General features: G+C 40.5%; 2 protein-coding genes across 3 annotated transcripts in view; one reads left to right on the top strand and one right to left on the bottom strand.

Annotated features, from left to right (window-relative positions):
- mapk8ip2 (mitogen-activated protein kinase 8 interacting protein 2) overlaps positions 1–20703 on the top strand; it is a 102899-nt gene that overhangs the window by 22323 nt on the left and 59873 nt on the right. The gene's annotated exons all lie outside the window — the stretch shown is intronic.
- On the bottom strand, positions 104–4759 carry LOC108441008 (gastricsin-like). Its single transcript, XM_017720298.2, has 9 exons — positions 4673–4759; positions 3436–3580; positions 2849–2966; positions 2563–2681; positions 2237–2436; positions 1934–2050; positions 1557–1710; positions 1150–1245; positions 104–498 (listed from the first exon to the last, which is right to left on the bottom strand). Exons 1-9 carry the CDS (start codon positions 4726–4728, stop codon positions 340–342), a joined length of 1164 nt encoding a protein of 387 aa, XP_017575787.1. The 5' UTR covers positions 4729–4759; the 3' UTR covers positions 104–339.

Consider the following 20703-nt stretch of genomic DNA (forward strand, 5'->3'; position numbering starts at 1 on the left):
ACATCAAAACTGGAGACTGTTTGCTGTTTGCTTTTTTATTTTTATCTAAATACTCCAATAAACAGTGGGTGAAATATTGTTTCAATACACTGAATAGGGGACTTTAAAAAAATATACATTTCGACTCATAATTGTGTTTGTCTGTTACTGTCATTAATAAAAATAATTAGATTTCAAGAAAAAACACCCTCAGGCTTTTTATTGGCTAGTCACAGGCTGCCAACAGAGTTCTTCCAATGTTAATGCAATGAAAAGTGTGAGATTGTAGCTTCCATTAGAGATGTGGGTGAAGCCTGTGGAGCCTTTGAGCTGTTAGGAGTGTTGTATTGGCGATGGTGTTCAGGCAGCAGTGGCAAAGCCCATTTGGTTGTTGGCACGGTCATACACAGAGTAGTACACCCTGAGGAACACATCACCAAAGATCCAGAGGGGCTGGCCATTCTGAGAGGGCAGGTTGGTGGGGGTGATGGCCACGAAGCAGTAGTCACTCTGGGTCTCCTGTGAACATAGGTATTACAAGATTTTAGGATTGTTATTCAGTTTTCATGTAGTGGCCTAAAAGCTGTTGCAAGTTGGAGAGGGCAGTATGATTCTCAAATCTATATTGTGATAAATTGTTATTATATGTTTTTCTGAGTGTATTGGGGTGATCAAAGCCATAATGGGTCAGGCATTAGGTTTTTAGATTTATACCAGGAGCAATAATGTATGGTGGCAAAGCAGAATGCTTCCATGCCAGTCGGTATTTAAGAACCTTGAGGGGCATTCCACTCACCACAAGCAGAAAAAAATGACTTAAAGCTTAAAACTGGTGCACGCAAGGCCACTACTGCTGTTTGCTACATGCAGCAGTTATAAAAGGCTGTGCTGATGGGCTAGGAGCTGGCAGTGTTATGAGGCACAAATGCAGTGACTTGTTTCTGGTTTTAAATCAGCCTTACTAAGCTGTGCTCTTAAGAAAAAATAAAAAGAAATAAAAATATATTTTAAAAAGCCAGGAATATGCACATAACATTATGGTGGCATGTTAACAGTGGTGTTGAGGCATCGAGGTGTTGCATTGCTTGTTGCAGCCCTAGTAGAAAATAATTTGTAATAATACATACAATTCTAGAGGTCAGCATATCAAAAGCTAGCAAATGTAATGACCTGGATGTAGGCAGAGGGAGGGAGAGTGAATGATGTTCCACTAATGACGAAGCTCAGACTGGGGAGATTGGCTGCCGTGCTGCAGTCCACAACATACTGTAAAAGAGAGATTCAGAAAGACCCACAGTGAGAGATTTATTAGAAGATCAGAGAAATTCTCTGTAGGCTTTCAGGTCAGTATAAGCAGAAGCTGGTAATGTCTATACTGAAATTAAAGATGAAGAATTTATTAAAACTGAATAATACATTCTTACTATTTGAGCCTGGCAGCTAGTAACCAATGTTACTACATGCATTAGTTATGTCATTAGTTATTTAATGTCAGTTACACTTGTCTTACTTTATAAGACTGTTTGTCAATGTTTTTAAGTCAGTCGCTGTTTAGAGTCTGTAGTGTTGTGCTTTACCTCTCCATAACTGTTCTCCTGTGCTCCAATAGACTGCATCAGGCTGGACAGGTATGACTGAGGGACAGTGAGCGCAGGGGTACCAGTGTCCACAATGGCCTGGCAGCCGCTGTACTGGGAGCACCAGTCAGTCTGTTGTCCTCCAATCAGAAACCTAGTACAGAGGATGTCAATAGTTTTGAGTTGTAGCTCAAGAACCCAAAGACCAATTGCAAAAAATGCAACATAATAGTCTGTTATTTCCACCAAATCTGTACAGAAACGAAAGCTTAAGAAGTAGTTTACATCTCTAAAAGCCTCTAAAATAGTATTCCTCCTTATTTTAAGAGTTTAAGAGATGGCCATTAAGTAGTATAATATGGTATAAATGAGCTCACTCTTGAATGCCAATTTGCCAGTACATCTCAGCAGTCACGGGGGTCCAGTAGATCTCACCCTGATACATGTTCTGGTCCACTCCACCGAAAGCCACCTCACTGCCGGATTCCTCATTCCTGCACAAGGAGAGGCAATGCACAGTTTAAGCTCATTGGTTAGACAGTACATATTATTCAGAGCTCCATGCAATGGTATGTAACGCTGTTTGTGTACTGTATTATGCTTGATCAGAATGCCTGTTGTAATGTATACTGAGGAGTGGGTTTATCTTTGTTGTAAACCTCTATGCCAGTATTACTCACGCGCTCAGATAGACAGCAAACAAGTCTTGCTCCAAGAGACCCTGTTGTATCATTGTATCAAAAAGGGGCGTCTGATTGCCGACAGAAAGGGATGGGTAAGCCAGACCAAGGATTCCATCAAACTGAGTCACCATGAAGGTCTCACCAGGCTCACTGGTGCTCAGACCAATCTCTTGGCTGCTGATTGTGATGCCAGACAGCTAATGAAGGCAAAGTGAAGTTGAACAATTGTGAGATCTCTAACAATCTATGGTTTGTCTAACACCATGGAGCATGGGATTATCATAACACATCAGAATATACTTTGAATTTGATGGCAAACTCACAGTCACTGTGTCATATCCAAATACGCCTTCGAGGGATCCAGCTCCATAGAGCAGGTAGAATTTTTGGGAGGTGGATTGGTAGGTGGAGGACTCCTGAGGGTTGAACTGGGTATGAGTGGCTGTGGAGAAAAGGCCACAGTAGCTGAGTCTCATTGCTCAAATACAAATATCTCCTGTTTCCTGTTGGCAGTGGTGGTATCACTGTACCACATGCCAGGTACCTCAGTGTGTCTAATACATTAAGGTGCTTGAGACAGTGTTAGGGGTTGTATGTAGAATGACTTACTGCATGCCTGGGTGGTGCAATAGACAGAGTTAACCCACAGATTGGAAGACCCAGTGTCAAACAGAACTTGGAAGGACTGGGGCGGAGTGCCAACACTGATCACACCGTAGTAGGACGACTGAAACAGGCATTGAAAAAGATCAGCTGAACAGTAATTGTCTTAGCATGTACTGATGCATCACAGTGCATTGATCAGAAGGTGGCAATGCTACTTTTGGAATGCTGTAACAATCTAATGGATTGTTATAATAATATTCAGTAGAGCACATGCTTATTTTTTTGGTCAAAATAATATTCTCAGGCTATTTCAAATGCAAAAATCCCCCCAAAAAGTCTTGGTGTAGTGTTTTTATTGCCCATATTTCATAACATTTGAATAGTGCTATAATTATGACTGTAGTTTAGCATAATTAAAAAATAATAATTCTGAAAAGAATTAATCCAAAACAGTTGGTGTTGTAGTGAAATTTGGGGTTTCATGATGCATGGAAACAATTCTTAAATAATTGTAATCAATTTGTTGTCAGATCAGAAATGTACACCTCTAGTGGATTGTTTCAGAAATAAGGGTTTGTATTTTGACTTACATCAGCGTAGTTGGTCAGGGGCTCGATGGTGCTGGTGGCCAGGACCTCAGGGCTCTGATATTTGAGGGCGGGATCGCTGTAGGGCAGATGGATTCCCTTCTCCCGCAGAGTCTCTCTGATTGACTTAAACTTCTTCAGGGGAACCCTTCAGAAAGGAACAAAGCCTGGTTCACGTATGAGACCACTGGAACTTTTACTTAAACTCAGAAATAAAATAAAAATAGGCTAGAGTGAACAAGAGTAGTATGAATATTGGTAGAAAATGCTAGATGGGATTTCGGAGGGGAAAGAGTAACAAATCTAGTCTGAAAGAGCTCACGTTTTCATTAGGTAATGTTAGGTAATTAGCTGTGTATTTGCTCCTGTGGGGTAGTTTCAGCATGATAGCCCACTTTTTCACTGCTATTGATTACAGCTGTAATCAATAATATTTGATAAATTTGATCATTAAAATATAAAAAAGTGGAAAGGCCATTTGAATATTATGTTAGCTGCTTCAATGAACCCAGTTCTGTTAACTCTGGCACCCAGAAGGCTCTCTGTTTTCATTTATTGCTGAGAATGAACAACTTTATTTTAAGGGTGATGGTTGAAAAGGTGCCAGATCAGGTTTGTCAGATTTGGCAGGATCAGCTTGTAACGCACCTTACTATGAAATAAGAATTTAACTGTGATATTTGTATGAAAGGCCTTTTAGTATTTCAATTGATTTTTATTAAGAACTTCAGTAAATAAACACAGTTAATGCAATAGTGCAAAAAAATGAAACCAAATTCATTTTAAAGTAAAAAATGTAAATAAAATATTTAGAAACATTTTCATTTGATGTTACATTATAAACATTATAGTTACATTCCATTTAGGAGGCAGTCGCCGAGCCAGCAGTTTTGATCAGCATTGGAGTGCTCCTGTAATAAATTCACGTTCAAAGCATGCTACACTCTTAAAATAGTGGCTCCTAAATGGCCTGTAATTGGTAAAGAACGATTACATGATGTGGAGTTTTTTTAAAACTTGTAAACAGTTCTTCACATTCAGATCTCACATCCTTACAAAAATGGTTTTATGAAGAACCATTTATTGAAAGGTTCTTTAGGAAATCTAAGTGGTTCTTTTACCGCATTGCTCCATGACTGACAAAGTTCCTATCCCTATGCTGCCTCTAGAATGTAACTCGGAGTGAGAGTGAATATTAAAGCTAAAGAGGATGAGAGACAAGAAAGCGTAACTCTGTTACCTGATGATGGCCTCTGAGAGGACGAGGCACGCCACGAGGACGATCAGACTCTTCATGGTGATTTCTGTTCTCCGTCTAGCTGAAAGAACACGCCGGCCCCTAACACACCGAGGCCCTTATATACTCATAGCAGGGGCCTCATATCTCTCTGTCCCTATAACACACACACTCATTTTTACCGGAGCCAGCACTTTGTTCTCTGATGGGTATAAGCTGTGAACACACTTGCCGCAGTCCTGGCTTTCCAGATGATAACACTGATAAGGCATGTAAAAAAGAAATGGACAGACTAATGGAGAAAACCCTAAAGAAGAATGAAAGATCCTACTTAGACAAATGCTTCCTAATTAGTTTCATCCTAAACCTTCTGTAAGATCAGACAGGACTGTGATGGAATAGCGAAATTCGAAGTGTTTGTGGCGTTTGTTCATCTGAAGTGTTTCTTTGCTTGATTTTAATCAGAGAATTCACTTGCTTTGAAAAAAAAGGCATATTATTCAACAACTACATGAACTTCAATGCCTACTGGTTGAGCTAGATGTTTATAAGATGTGTAATAAAACTGCAGACAGGCTTTGGCCATGCAAGAAATTAAACTGCTTGTAGCTGCATGAAGTGAAGAGTTTTAGGTTCAACTGGCAAAATCTACAGCTAGTAAAGCTCGTCATAGGCACAGCTGTTCCTAATATTTTTATGTTGCCACATATCTCAGTGGAAAATAATTGTTTGCTTATCTCCACTGCAGTTATCATAAGGGCTTCGTCAAGGTTACAATGATCTCTGTATCATTGCTTAAATATGATTGCATGTCTTGGCAAAAGGAAAAATAAATATTTTTTTTCTTATCAAAAACCTTTCAGTCACAAACAACTTAAAACCAGAAGCTCAAGGTTGGTGCTTTACTAATGTAAAATACATTTTTCAGTCAACTAAATGCTATTGGATGCTAATTACAGTATAATAATAATACAGACTGTATATTGCAAGTAAATTAAGTGTGTATTGTACCAGATTTTACTCTGAAAAAGATCAGAGATTTGCTGAGAACTGTTTTGTTTCACACCTGACAGTGTTTTATGTTGGAGCTCATTTTATGAGAAAAATGCCTAATCTTTTAAAACAAAAATTGGGAATAATTAAACCACTGGTCAAGAAGAAAGTAAGTAGTATAATAAGCTTTATGTGAAACATTCAATAAACAAGCAGAGAATCACTCAATATGCCTTTCCACACTAAATGCTACTATTTGAAATTCTTTGGCTTTTGGATGATCATTTCATTGAAATGTGTTAAATTTCTGTTTTCAGTCTAAACACAATGTGCTTATTATTTCTTATATAGAACATACAATTGAATATCCATTTAATTGAATTGTATATTAATTATATTTTTAGATATATACAAGTTTACACAGTTTAAAGGGTTGATATTAATAAAAACATGGGTTTTAATGTACAATGTGACTTGACTATGATACAGTTAATACTTCAGATCGTAGATTTTCCAAAACAAGACCAGTGCCAGATTAAGTCTCTCACTCATTTTCTCTCTCTCTCTCTGTCTCTCTCTCTCTCTCTCTCTCTCTCTCTCTCTCTCTCTCTCTCTCTCTCTCTCTCTCTGAGGAGGCAGAAATAATGGGCTCTGTTGTGCTTTCCCTAATGCTTTAGGATATGAGTATTAGAATGAAGTGTGTGTGTGTGTGTGTGTGTGTGTGTGTGTGTGTGTGTGTGTGTGTGTGTGTGTATGTATGTTGTACCGCCTCATACAATGCCTCACTTTTAAAAATTAGTTTTTGTGCTAAATGTAGCCCAGCCGGGTTTAGTTAATGCATCTGGTCAAGGTCCGGAACCAGTCTGGTGGTCCAGGCATAAGAAGAGACATGTGAAGCACTAAATGAAACAAAAAAAGACTTAATAAAAGAATCAGCAGGAAATCAAGGCAAGGCAGAACAGGCATATTTGCGGTCCATTGCTTAGTATTGTTCTGTATAGTGTAGTATAGTGTAGTATTTTTTCTTTGAAAGAAGGGTCACTAAAGAAAAGCCCCAAAATCTTTCAGAATCCTTGACAAGTTTGTGTGTGTGTATATATATATATATATATATATATATTTTTTTTTTTGTTATTTTTGGTGAGATTAGGTCATTTTCTATGCACAGTATTTTAAAAAAGACCCCTGGCCCAACAGAGGTGATAAAATGGACGTATTCTAGACCAGAGGTTTTCAAATTCAGACCCTAAATCCAGTTTCCCACCCTGGATTTAACTGAACTGTCAATGTATGTTAATGCAACTGATTGGCCATGTAGTGTCAGACTTAACAATGCTTACAAAATCTCGAACTGGAAACTGGATTTAGGGTCTGGATTTGAAGACCTCTCTTCTAGACAAATAGATAATGTTTTATAATGAAGAATAAATCAGTGAAGGAAGTAAATGTCACCCACTGGAGCACATACATTATGCTAAACTGAGATTATTTTGATAGTAGGTATTAAAGGTGAATTGATCTACATCAAACAGAATAATTATTAAATTGTAAGAAGTCTGTGTGAGTGATAAGGAAGGAGTAATTTGTTAAACGTCCCAAGCTCCACAAATGAAGAGGTGGTGTGTGAACTCTTGGCCTGGTTCTCAAAGCAAGTTTTTGAAATTGCTACAAGCAGCATGATTTCACATTTTCATTTTCTAAAATAAAATATGAATGACTGTATTCTGTGGTGAGCCATGAAGAAATGAAATAATGACGCTCAATATAATGTTACAGTAAAAATTGGATTTAATTCCTCAGAATTGCGTTATGATATTATACCTCATTATTCCAGTATACTGCCCACTATACTGGTGATTGCAGCTGCTATTATTCGCACGGCATTGTGGTGGTTAGTCGACAGACGTCTGTTAGATGTCTATGGAGGGACATCATGTCTGCGGCAGTGCTGTGTGGTTACAGCCAGTTCATAAAGGGCTGGACGAATAACTGTCTTTTCTTAATTTATTTACTAAAAAATTCAGAGACTCATCACGTCTTTCAGCAAGAGCATCCACCTTTCTCCAATTAATAGCACAATAGAAGGCTTAAGGAAGCCCCCCTCCAGCCCATCTTCCCTCCCCGCAGTCTCTCAAATAATGGTAGATGTGCTTTTAGCCTCTGTCTGAGAGTTGGTCAAGTGCACTCTGAGGATATAAACATAGTGAAAAACACAACCATGCTTGCTTTTCTTTTGCAATTTCGCCACCTTTATGTTTCCTTTGCAGGTTTTTGGACCTCATGTTCCTGTTCTCTACAGTAATGATAGCTGATGATGACACAGTGCACTGCTCATATGTTTTTTTATTTTATTTTTTTTAATTTTATTTGTATCATTTGGTGCCACTAGTTCTCCTTTGCATTGTGTAGGAATTCCATGATAAACTGAACAATAGAAATGATTAAAAAATACTTTTTACATTAAGTGACAAAAAGTTTTTGTTTCTTCTTCTGCATAGTTGTCATTTTGTAGATAGAAGGTTTTGTTCTAAAGGAAAAATGCAGTTAATAAGTACAGATCAGATTAAATAGATGGGAGGTTAGGAGATGTGCGGTGCTTCTGTATGATGTGCTGATCACATGCATTGTGGACAGTTACACTACATTACATCACTGTGTGTTTCTCAATGTATTGTGGATATTGCCAGTAACTACTGCATGTTTCATTACAAAGAAAGCATAGTCAGTCGTGTTTAATTAAATGTAGTACAGTGCAGTTCATTGTTCTCGACAGTGTTTTTTAAATGTGGCACTACTGGTGCAAGTTGAAATCTATTGAAAAGTTGAAACTGAAAAGTCTTGTGATGTTATACTTTTGCCACATTGTGACAAGTGAAATATGAAGCTTTGTCAATGTCCCACAGGATCGTGGTGTTTTGACTCAAAGCTACAAATCCAGCCTATAGATCAATGATACTGTAGACATTCAGCACACATGACAACACACAGTATGTTGGTGCACATGCACTCAGGAAAAGATGAAAGCTTTGGCTGGGCCATAATCTTCCTTACATAATGATGTGTGTGTGTGTGTGTGTGTGCGCACATCTAGAAATTCAGTCACCAGAACTCTGATAGTCTAATGCAGTCAGTTCCATTAAATATTTCATATACAGGGCGTTTGTGTTGTGATTGATTTAATTCCGTTAGTTCCATTGTCAGATCTGTTCGCTGTGTAAACCCCTATGGTCGTCCTTTTCAGTCCTGTTGCTTTTTATATGACGTTTTGAGGGCAGCTACTCCCCTCCCCCACAGGCACTTCAGAACAAGAAGCTTAAATGAAATGCAGAAATTCATTTTGCTGAGAAGTTGATTTTATGTAGATCATGTTTAACATGATTTACGTGGTTGTTTACCGTGAGTTAATGAGGAAGTCCTGAGGTTTGAAAGGGCATGAGAGATTGAAGGAATCATTTGTGTTTCTGTGCAAAACACCTTCTAAACCTGTTTAGGTCGTGGTTGAATGGTGTGTGTGGAATCTGAGGGTGGTGGCCTGACCAAAATCAAATCATAGCCACATGGGGACTTTTATTTCTCATACAGAGCACAGCCAGCCGCTGTTTTATCTGATTCATTTTTTTCAAGCAGAATTTTGCTGCTGGATTCTCCACCTTACACCCTGAAGTGTGTTTCTTGTGACAACAACCTGAATGGAGGTGAATGATTCACCTTCACAAAATGTCACTCCGTTTAGTCAGATGACATATTATATCATCTTGGAGAATTGTTGTGTGTGATTGTGATGGTAGAAAATAAAGAGAGGTAAAGAATAAGGATTTTAAACTGAGTGATCAGACAGACCCTGCTCCACCTTGCTTAGGGATGGGCAGGAGAAGGAAAAAACCTACTTTACTTTTAATGTAATTCAATGGAATCAGGTACATTTCTGAGCAGTTTCTTTTGGCCCAGTCATCATGACAGTTTGACACAATGTAAAGGACAAAAGGTATTTTCAAATTATGTACAAAAACTGGAAAACAACAAAAAAGGAGATGCAAAGTTTTGTTCCAACAGCAGTGATATGTTTATATTGAGTTCAGTTCACATAAGAGGTGATTTATCTGTCTTTTAATTGTATATGCTTTAAGCAACTACCAGTTAACCTTCTCAATGATAGTTTGAAGTAGAGATGCAGCAATCCGACTTTTTCAGTTCCGATACGATACATAAACTTTGCATATCGGTCGATACCCGATACCGATCCAATACTATTGTTGAATTAATAAACCGTTTACCTCACCATGTGGGAGAGACTTAAACATTACTTTACTATATTTGTAAAACAAAATATAACAAATTAATATAAATGTACTAAATTGCTATTCATTTGTTACTAAAATAATAAACAATTGTGCAGGCCCTTGACACAGCATTCAAATTCAAAATAAAAAGTAATCAAACTTCTTAAAATATATTAAAATAAATAAAATGTATAAGCCAAAACAAAAAAATAAGTAGCTTCACTTTGTCAAACACATGAACAAAATCTTATTTCAATCAAAATCAATCTTATTTTTTAAATATTTAGTGTAAACAGTAATTCAAAATCTAGCAGCTGAACCTGCAAATAAATAAGTAGCTTGGTCAAACATACAAGCAGTAATCAAACATTGTAAACATGTAAACATTTAAATATTTAGTGCAGTCTCACACCACTCAAGTCAAGTTATGTCAAGAGGCTTTTATGGTCATTCCATCTATGTACAAGTACACAGTGGAGTGAAATTACGTTCCTCCAGGAACAACACGGTGCAATGAGGAAGAAAAAATACAAAGTGCGAACGTGCAGACATCGTGTGCAAAGAAAAAATTCAACTAGAAACAATAAATACGATAAATTAAACAGACATTAGACACAGTAAATGGACAGGACAGTGCCGCACCGACACACCACTCATTCTGGACATGAGGTAGTGGAATAAGGTGCAGAGATATTAACATGCTGTGATCTGTGAGTCAAGCAGTCAGATGACAGACATAAACACAGCAGTTACTGAGGTAGAAAAAACCAGAGTAAAACAGTGAAAACACAGTAGCAGCAACGTTCCAGATAGTGCAAGTAGAGCATCGAAGAGTATGTGTGTGGGGGGTTGGGGGGTTAGCTCAGTCCTTGTGAGTTTAAAAACCTGATTGCTTGAGGAATAAAACTGTTGTAGAGTCTCGTAGTGGTGGCACGGATGCTCCGGTACCTTCTGCCAGATGGCAGCAGTGAAAAAAGTCCGTGTGAGGGATGGATGGGGTCGTCCACAATGTTAGTGGCTTTCTGGATACAACGTGTGGTGTAGACATCCATGGTGAAGGGGAGAGAGACCCTGATGATCTTCTCAGCTGTCCTCACTATACGCTGTAGGGTCTTGCGGTCTGAGGCGGTGCAATTCCCAAACCAAGCGATGATGCAGCTGCTCAGGAGGCTCTCCACAGTCCCCCTGTAGAACATGGTGAGGATGGGAGGGGGGAGATGAGCCTTCTTCAGTCTCCACAGGAAGTAGAAGCGCTGCTGGGTTCTCTTGGCTATGGAGTTGGTGTTGAGGGATCAGGTGAGGTTATCTCTGATGTCGACACTGAGGAACTTGGTGCTCCTGACGATTTCTAGCAGAGCCAGTGATGTCCAGTGGGGGGTGGTCACCTCGCGCTCTTCAGAAGTCAACTACCATCTCCTTAGTTTTGTTTACATTCAGAGACAGGTTGTTGGCTCCGCACCAGTCCGTTAGCCACTGCACCTCCTCTCTGTATGCTGACTCGTTGTTCTTGCTGATCAGACCCACCACAGTCGTGTCATCAGCAAACTTGATGTTGTTTGAGCTGTACTTTGCAGTACAGTCTTGAGTCAGTAGAGTGAACAGCAGTGGACTGAGCACACAGCCCTGAGGGGCACCGGTGCTCAGTGTGGTGGCGCTGGAGATGTTATTTCCTATCCTGAATAACTGAGGTCTCTCAGATAGGAAATCCAGGATCCATTTACAGAGGGAAGTGTTCAGGCCCAGCTGCTGAGGAGTGATGGTGTTGAACGCTGAACTGAAATCTATGAACAGCATTCTGACGTAGGTGTCTTTATTGTCTAGGTGGGAGATAGCCAGGTAGAGTGTGGTGGAGATGGCGTGGTCTGTTGAGTGGTTGGGGTGATATGCAAATTGCAGTGGGTCCAGTGAAGGAGGAACCTGGTCTTTAATGTGCCTCATGACAAGCCTCTCGAAGCACTTGATGATGGGAGTGAGCGCAACGGGACGGTACTGGAGACTTCTTCAGCACAGGGATGATGATGGTGGACTTGAAGCACGTTGGAACGACTGCAGTGCTCCAGATATCTGTTGTGAAGCTCATTATTTTGACATCTTTTAACTGTTCTCATATGTGTCCGCACAGTTCCAGGTGTTCAAGCTGGTGACAAAAACCTTCATCTTCAAAGACTGTAGGATAATTCAGCCATACATGTTAACGTTGCTCACCATGAATGGAATGTAGTAGCCACCTATTAGCATGATGGTACTTTTTTAGCTAGTCTAATCAGTCTGCTGTAAAATCACTGAATGTGAAATGCTTAATTCTACAGAAACTTACTACATCAGAGTTGTTGACCACATCAGAACTTTTGGTGGTGAAAGGAACCAGACATCTAAAGCGTTTGATTTCTCTAAGAGCTCCCTCACAAAAAGTTTTTTCATGAAATGTTTATGTATACTGCCTTATGTCAGACAGTGTTTAATCATAGTCTTGCTTTATGTTTTTGGCATGATGTTTATTTTTTTAAACCCATGCAAGGTAGAGAGGTACATGAAGGGCATTGTAATGCAAAATAGAGCCTATAGAAATAGAATTCTTTTTTCCAGATTTACTCGTCTTTTTGGGTAGTGTAAAGGGGAGCGAGGAGGCGGACGCATGCGCGGAGACAAGTGAGATTTATTAAGGGCAAATCCAAAATCAGGGTCATAACGGTCCAAAGTCAGGTGACCAACACAGATAGATCGGGGGGGGCAGACATGACATGAACCAGAATACAACAGGACAAGCAGAATAGAACAAACAGACCATCCAATACAGCATATAACACCAACAACAAAGATCAGCACAAAGACCAGCAAACACAAGCGGCGAACACAGGGCTTAGATACACATGGAAAACGAGGGACAGGTGGAAAACAGGTGGAGACAATCAGGGGCGGAGTCACAAAAGGAGGGGGCTAAACCAAAACAGACGCACATGGACAGGACTGGGAGGGGCCAATCGTGACAGGTAGTTAATGAAATGGCTATATTTGTGTTGTAGACATTGTGAACCCTGGTTCCTATCACCACCACTGTGAAGAAAGTCAGACCATTCTGAATGACATTGACATTACACCTGAGTGACTGACTCATGTAAACATTAAAAAAAAAAGGTGTAATTCTCCTTTAATGCTAGAGCAGACATCATCTCTGACTACACACACAGAAACCTGTGCGTATGGATTTAGAGCAGTCATGTGACAATCATGTAATCAAAAAAAAAATCTAATGAGAACAGATTTTAGTGGCAGCTGATAGAGACAAGCAATGCTGTGTGTCATTCTCATTGACAAGTGTAGCTGATTCTGCAGACTTAGTTATTGACAGCGTCTGTACGAGTGAGTCGAGACACAGTCTGAGCTCAGACAGAGAGACATACTATAAAAATAGACTTGCTGGATTGCCTGAAAATGGTGAGTTAATTAAACATGAAATAGTATGTTAGTAGAACAGTGATCTGTGTCTTACATTTTGTTTGTAGTTCATTAATATCAAAAGTTTAAGGCAGCTACTTACTTTTTAAATTACTATACCAGATTATTTTTTTTACAGTGCATTCAATATTAAGTTTCTTACATATTTCATTACAAATGTAATTTCATGTTCACATCAAAACATGTATTAGAAGTTATATTTATACAGATTCGTCAAATCCAGTGCACTTGCTTGCTTGCTTGCTGGGTCTGAGTTTGTGTGCTGCTGCGGTAGCAAGCTGCTGCAGATGCCCATAAACCCTGTGAGCAAATAAATGTGTTTGCTGCTGTTTGGCTGCCAACTTTGTCAGCAGCAGCAAACACAGGCCTTTGAAAATGAGCTAGCTGTTTTATTTAATGTGGAAGAGGCAAAACTCCTGTTCCCGCAATTTAAAGTACTGATGTACATTTAGATTGGCAGACAATTGTTCTGACATTGTTGCAAACATGCAATCAACAAAAGGACAGTGTACTGTTTTGGCTCATTTGCAGTTTTTCCCCCTAGAATTTTTAAGCACAGGTGGTAGACTCAAAGCTGTAATAGTTGTGCATAAGTGGTTACATCAAACACTAGTGGGATGGAGTGTCATCCTGCAGAATTATCTTTAAAAATGCACAGAATACACTGTACATGTGAATCCACTAAGCTTTATATTCTCTATACATTCAGAAAGTGCAACTGTAATTACTTCATTTATCATGAGTTACTCTATATCAGAAGAATTTTTGTGCGGCTGAATGCTTTACAATTCATACGGGTCTGAAGAATTCTTAGTATATGTTTCTACAACAATGCATAGGAATAGTCTTCATCCATCCATCCATCCATCATCTTCCGCTTCTCCGGGTTTCGGGTCGCGGGGGCAACATCCTAAGCAATGAGGCCCAGACCTCGCTTTCCCCAGCCACTTCCACTAGCTCTCCAAGGGGGATTCCAAGGCGCTCCCAGGCCAGCTGGGCGATGTAGCGAGGGAGGCGTCCAGGAGGCATCCTAACCAGATGCCCAAACCACCTCAGCTGGCTCCTCTCGACGTGAAGAAGCAGCGGCTCTACTCCGAGTCCCTCCCGGATGACCGAACTTCTCACCCTATCTCTAAGGGAGAGTCCAGACACCCTGCGGAGGAAACTCATTTCGGCCGCTTGTATTCGTGATCTTATTCTTTTGGTCGTTACCCAAAGCTCATGGTCATAGGTGAGGGTGGGAACGTAGATCGACTGGTAAATCGAGAGCCTTGCCTTATGGCTCAGCTCTTTCTTTACCACAACAGACCGGTAAAGAGCTCGCATCACTGCTGACCCAGCACCAATCCGCCTGTCAATCTCCCACTCTCTTGTACTTTCACTCATGAGCAAGACCCCAAGATACTTGAACTTCTCCACTTGAGGCAAGAGCCTATCCCAGACCCAGAGAGGGCTCTCCGCCCTTTTTTGCCTGAGAACCATGGTCTTGGATTTATAGATTTACTTAGATTGGAGGTACTGATTCTCATCCCGGCCGCTTCACACTTGGCTGCAAACCCATTCAGAGAAAGCTGAAGTTTGCGGCCTGATGTCCCCAATAGGACCACATCATCTGCAAACAGCAGCGATGTGACCCTGAGGTCACCAAAAAGGACACCCTCCATCCCCTGACTGCGCCTAGAAATTCTATCCATAAAAATTATGAATAGAATCGGTGACAAAGGGCAGCCCTGACGGAGTCCAACTCTCACTGGGAACGAGTCTGACTTACTGCCGGCTATGCGAACCAAACTCCAGCTTTGTTTGTACAGGGCCTGAATGGCTCGTAGCAAAGAGCCATGTACCCCGTACTCCCGAAGCACCTCCCACAGAATACCCTGGGTAACGCAGTCAAATGCCTTCTCCAGATCCACAAAGCACATGTGGACTGGTTGGGCAAACTCCCATGAACCCTCCAGAATCCTGGAGAGGGTGAAGAGTTGGTCCAGTGTTCCACGACCAGGGCAGAACCCGCACTGCTCCTCCTGGATCTGAGGTTCGACTATAAGCCAGACTCTCTTCTCCATTACCCCTGCGTAGACCTTACCAGGGAGGGTGAGGAGTGTGATTCCCCTGTAGTTGGAACACACCCTCCGGTCCCCTTTTTTAAAGTATTCCTTCCACCACCCAATGACGTCTTCAGTCGAAGTCAGCAGCACACCATCTCCACTATATACAGTGCTAGTTGCACACTGCTTTCCCCTTCTGAGTCGCCTGACGGTTTGCAAGAATCTTTTCGGAGCCGACTTAAAGTCACTTTCCAAGGCCTCACCAAACTCCTCCCACACTGCGGCTTAGGGTGTCCTGGTGCCGTGTGCACTTATGAATATCCTTGTGTTGAAACATGGTGTTCGTGATGGACAAACTGTGGTTTGCACAGAAGTCCAAAAACTGAACACCACGCGGGTTCAGATCAGAGAGGCCATTCCTCCCAATCACACCCCTCCAGGTCTCACTGTCATTGCCCACGTGAGCATTGAAGTCCCCCAGTAGGACAATAGAGTCTCCAGAAGGAGCACATTCAAGCACCCTTCCCAAGGACTCTAAGATGGCTGGGTACTCTGAACTGCTGTTCGGTGTATAAGCACAGACAGCAGTCAGGACCCGTTCCCCAACCCGAAGGCGTGGGGAAGCTACCCTCTCATCCACTGGAGAAAACCCCAACATATAGGCACCGAGTCGAGGGGCTGTGAGAAAGCCCACACCTGCTCGCCGCCTCTCACCATGGGCAACTCCAGAAAAGAATAAAGTCCAGCCCCTCTCAAGGAGATTGGACCCAGAGCCCAAGCTGTGTGTTGAGGTGAGCCTGACTATATCTAGCCAGTATCTCTCAACCTTGCTCACCAACTCAGGCTCCTTCCCCGCCAGTGAGTTAACGTTCCAAGTTCCAAAAGCCAGTTTCAGCAACCGAGGATCAGAACACAGGATCCACCAGGGATCCACACAACACCGAACCCCAACTACTGCCCCTCCCATTGGGTGGGTCGATGGGAGGGGGGACTCATGCATCTCCTTCGGGCTGGGCCCGGCCGGGCACCATGAGTAAATGCCTGGCCACCAGACGCAAAAACACTGTTTAAACTGGGAGGTCTATAAGAAAGCCTCATAGTTTGCTTTTAGAGGAATACCACAAGAAATGGACTGTTTATTTCTGTAAGCATCCAGTGGGGAAGAGCTTGCTGGATGTTAAACAGTAAAGACCATGCTTGACTTACACAACTTTTCAACACTCAAACAACCCCAACAAACCATCCCAAACTAATATTTCAGTTTGCTGAAAGACTTTGTTTTTTTAAGAACCAAAGCCTGCTGTGGACTAACTAATGGTGTTCTACCACCGGGCAGTACAGTAAAGCTAGTCATGTTTGTATGTTGTAGTCATGTTCCAGGCATGTTTGTACCCTGGTCCATTACCTGAGTGCATTTACCATCACTTGGTAAATGCAGACTTTATGATAGATTGTATTTTTATTGTGATATGAGTTTCCTCGATAAACACTTCATGAGAGTAGAACAGATGATGGACTGATCAAACTACCTCACACTCGCAGTGCCAGTGGAGATGTCATTACATTGCTGGCACAAACTGTTAGAAGTCTAATGAGTGGTTCTCTGTGCTGGGATTGAATCCTTGCTCTCTCACGTGGGAGAAGAGTGACTTAACCATTAGGCTAAACAGCCAATTAAACATTTAGACTGTTCTCACAGCCAGTATTGTGTTTTAAATGTGGGAGGGAGTAATTTCTACTGTCATAACATGCGTATTTGATAACAAAGCAAAAATAAATAGGTAAACCAAAATATGTATTCTTGTGGGCCTATAAAAAAGCTGTTGGGGTAATACTGACTATTTCTGAGCCTTTTAGTGCACAAACACTATGCTTGCAATTCTGTAGCTGTTAGTATTAGGGCTGGGAAATATGACAACATATGTCTTTATCATATTTGTGTTTAATAGCGACAGAGGCCTGTAGGAAGCACAAGATGTAGGGTCCTTGTCTTTTTTCAATAACAAAGATATTGAAGCTTGTGTCATAGACTGTGGCAGTGACCCAACCCCCAGCGTCATCTCAAAAACTGCCAGAACGAGAGGCCCAAGCTTTTTCTCAAATTTTTTGAAAAATTCGTGCGGAAATCCATCCGGGCCTGGTGCCTTGTTAGTTTGCATAGTTTTAATGGCCGCTTGGATTTCATCCAAAGTCAAAGGAGACTCAAGCTCCTGTGCCAATGCGTGGTCAACTGTTGGAAACTCAAGCTCATTAAAGAATGCTGACATTACTGAATCATCCGAAAGAGATTCAGATTTATATAGGTCTGAATAATATGCTTTGAAAAGTTGGTTGATTGACAGAGAATCTGAGGAAGGTGTACCTCCTGAATCCATCACTTTAGGAATTATACGAGAGGCTGCTCGTCTCCTTAGTTGATGTGCTAAAAGCCTGGAAGGTTTATGTCTTTATCATATTTAACTATGTCACAATACAATCCAATATGCTTTTCTGAAAATATTGTAGATATTGTCAGTACTTGTAGAACACTGATCACCTGCATGTTTTATTATAAAGAGAGCAAAATGAGTCCTGTTTAACTGAATTTAGTGCAACAGTTTGCCAAATATTGAATATAAATTATATAATATTTTTCACAGTATTTTTTTTTTGATGTAGCACTAATGGTTCTTTTTTCTCAGTTCCAACTAATATTAACATGTAAATAGTAACATATTGTGAATCCTGAAAATTTCTGAAAGTATCGCAATAATATATTTCTGTCAAATCACCCAACTCTAGTGCTTTTCTAATTTTATATGTTGCTATTTTCTAAAAGCAGAAGTTAGTTAAGTTTCTGTTTACACATCCAAAATCGCTTCCACTCAAATATCCGACAGCTTGTGAAACATTGCATTTTATATAAGTATCGTGTAGCCCTACTTGGAACCCGGCTTGAAGAGCAGCCAAATTCAGCAGTCCAGTTCACATGGTAGTGGAAATGACAACAAAATGAATGATAACGGATTTATAACTATACCATTCTACACTGCCTAGTGGACAACCACCATTACACACTAGTAGACTAGAGCTAGACTCTGCTTCTCTGGTACAAACCAACTTGTCTCTGCCACACACTGCGATATCACCTTGTTGTAGCAATGATGGGAGTCATGCTGCACTGGAGATCTGAATTTAGTGCACATTTGAAAATAGATTGAGAAATTGCTAAGGCCAAAAATGAGCACATATCACATGAAAACCAAATGTTACATCCTAATGTCTGGATTTCATCCAAGCCAGGCAGCGCGGTAAGAGCAGCACTGTTGCAATTTTGTGATGTAAAAAAATGAATACCAAAAAATACCAAAAGCCATAGCACGACTATGCATGTTGCATTATGCTAGATTACTCTTAATTTTATGTAGCATGATTTTTATATTTTAAATTTTATCTTTTATCTATTAAATTACAAACAAAGTTTTCACTTAAAGTTAAAAGACAGTTTAGCCCATTAAAAATTAAACAATGTTATTTATATTGTGACTTTGGTTAGTAGAAAGTATTGGAGATATGCTGGTGTATTCCAGAAAGCTTTCCTTGGTTCTTTAGGGACGTTGTCTGTAACTAAAGCCATCTTGTGTATTTTTCAGTCTGAGTACTGAAGATTAGAAGCAAGTTTTTAGAAAGATCATAATTCATAATTCAAAGAAGTAGCAGCAAACTTTATCCAAATTTGCGTCTGACGTCTAAAATATAGATGTCTATACAAATACATAAATATCTGAAATGGTCATTTAATTTTCAGTTAAAATGTTGTAAAATGTTAATTTTGGTATTTTGTAACAACTGTATTTAGTGTGTTAGAGCATCTTGTGTTCATCTTTCATCGGCCCTGCCTTTTATCTGCTTTCTTCATCTTTCTGTCACTCTCATCATCTACCCATCCCTTCTTCTTGCCCACCTTTTCATAATTTATGCAGACACATGCAGTGCACCACTAGTCTGCAAGCTGTGTGTGTGTGTGGTGTGTGTGTGTGTGTGTGAGGGTGAATGTGTTGACACATACTGGATATATTCAGCTTTTCTTCATTACTGTCACTGTCGTGGAATATTTATTTAACAAACATACCCACCGACATTTTAGAGGAGAGGGAGAGGGTCGGGGAAGCCCTGGCCAGTCTCACTTCATTTTAGGTGCTTCTGTCTCTCTCACTCTCTCTCTCTCTCTCTCTCTCTCTCTCTCTCTCTCTCTCTCTCTGTTTCTCTCTCTCTCTCTCTCTCTCTCTCTCTGTCTTCCTTGCCTTCTCTCTCGCTCCCCTCTCTCTTGCTATCTTTCTATCTCTTTCTTGCTCTCACTCTCTGCCCATCTCTCTTTTACTCTTCAGGAAAGACACTTGAGAGTGGGATTAATAAAGATAGTTAAGAGAGTAGGATAATGTATATGTGATCATCTGTAAAATGAAAACATGATTGGTCCGAAGACTAAATACTTCAAAAGCTAATTTCAGAGATCTGCAAAGTAAATTTCAGAAAGTGCTGATTTGAAACACAGCCATCTTCAGACAAAAGTACCATGAGTCAGCAAATTAGCCTGTACTGTAAAAGGGTGGCGTTGTCATGGCAATGGCAATAAAGGACAGTAAAGGTTACCTCACCCTGCCTAACCTGGCCAAACCCGCGGGGGATTCTGCTAATGGTGTGACATCACACCCCACACAGCACCAGCTGCTATGGCAACAGCAGATGACTGGCAGCTGATGTGCCTCTCTGGAGCCTTGAACAGGCAACACCCTCTGTAATAAGGGTGGATGGGATAGAAGGATTCAGTACAGGGCTGCCATAGGAACTGTGATGACAGGGTGGGGTTGAGGAGTGAATTTGTGCTGATTCTTCCCCTCTGCTCTGTTAGTATATAATATATAATATAATATATAATATAATATAGTGTCATTATGTCAATAAACACACCCACAGATCTTTGCAAATAGGGCAGCACAGAGGGAAAAAGTACATTTTTTCAATCTGATTTCTTTTAGTGTTGTGCTTTGGGTCAGTGAATTGTATATATTGACCCACAAAAGACAGCTATTGTGTTTCATGACTAATGACCTCATCTGTAAGCTACATCATCTTCTCTGGAAGGGTGTTATTGATTGATTGACTCATTGATGGATTGAGAAAATTATATGTATTTCTTATTTTTTAAAGGCTAGGGCTGTTTCTCAAGTAATGAAAAAACATCAGGAGATCATACACCGATCAGGCATAATATTAT

This window comes from Pygocentrus nattereri, chromosome 7 (genome assembly GCF_015220715.1).
Source record: "Pygocentrus nattereri isolate fPygNat1 chromosome 7, fPygNat1.pri, whole genome shotgun sequence".
Taxonomy (NCBI): Eukaryota; Metazoa; Chordata; class Actinopteri; order Characiformes; family Serrasalmidae; genus Pygocentrus; species Pygocentrus nattereri.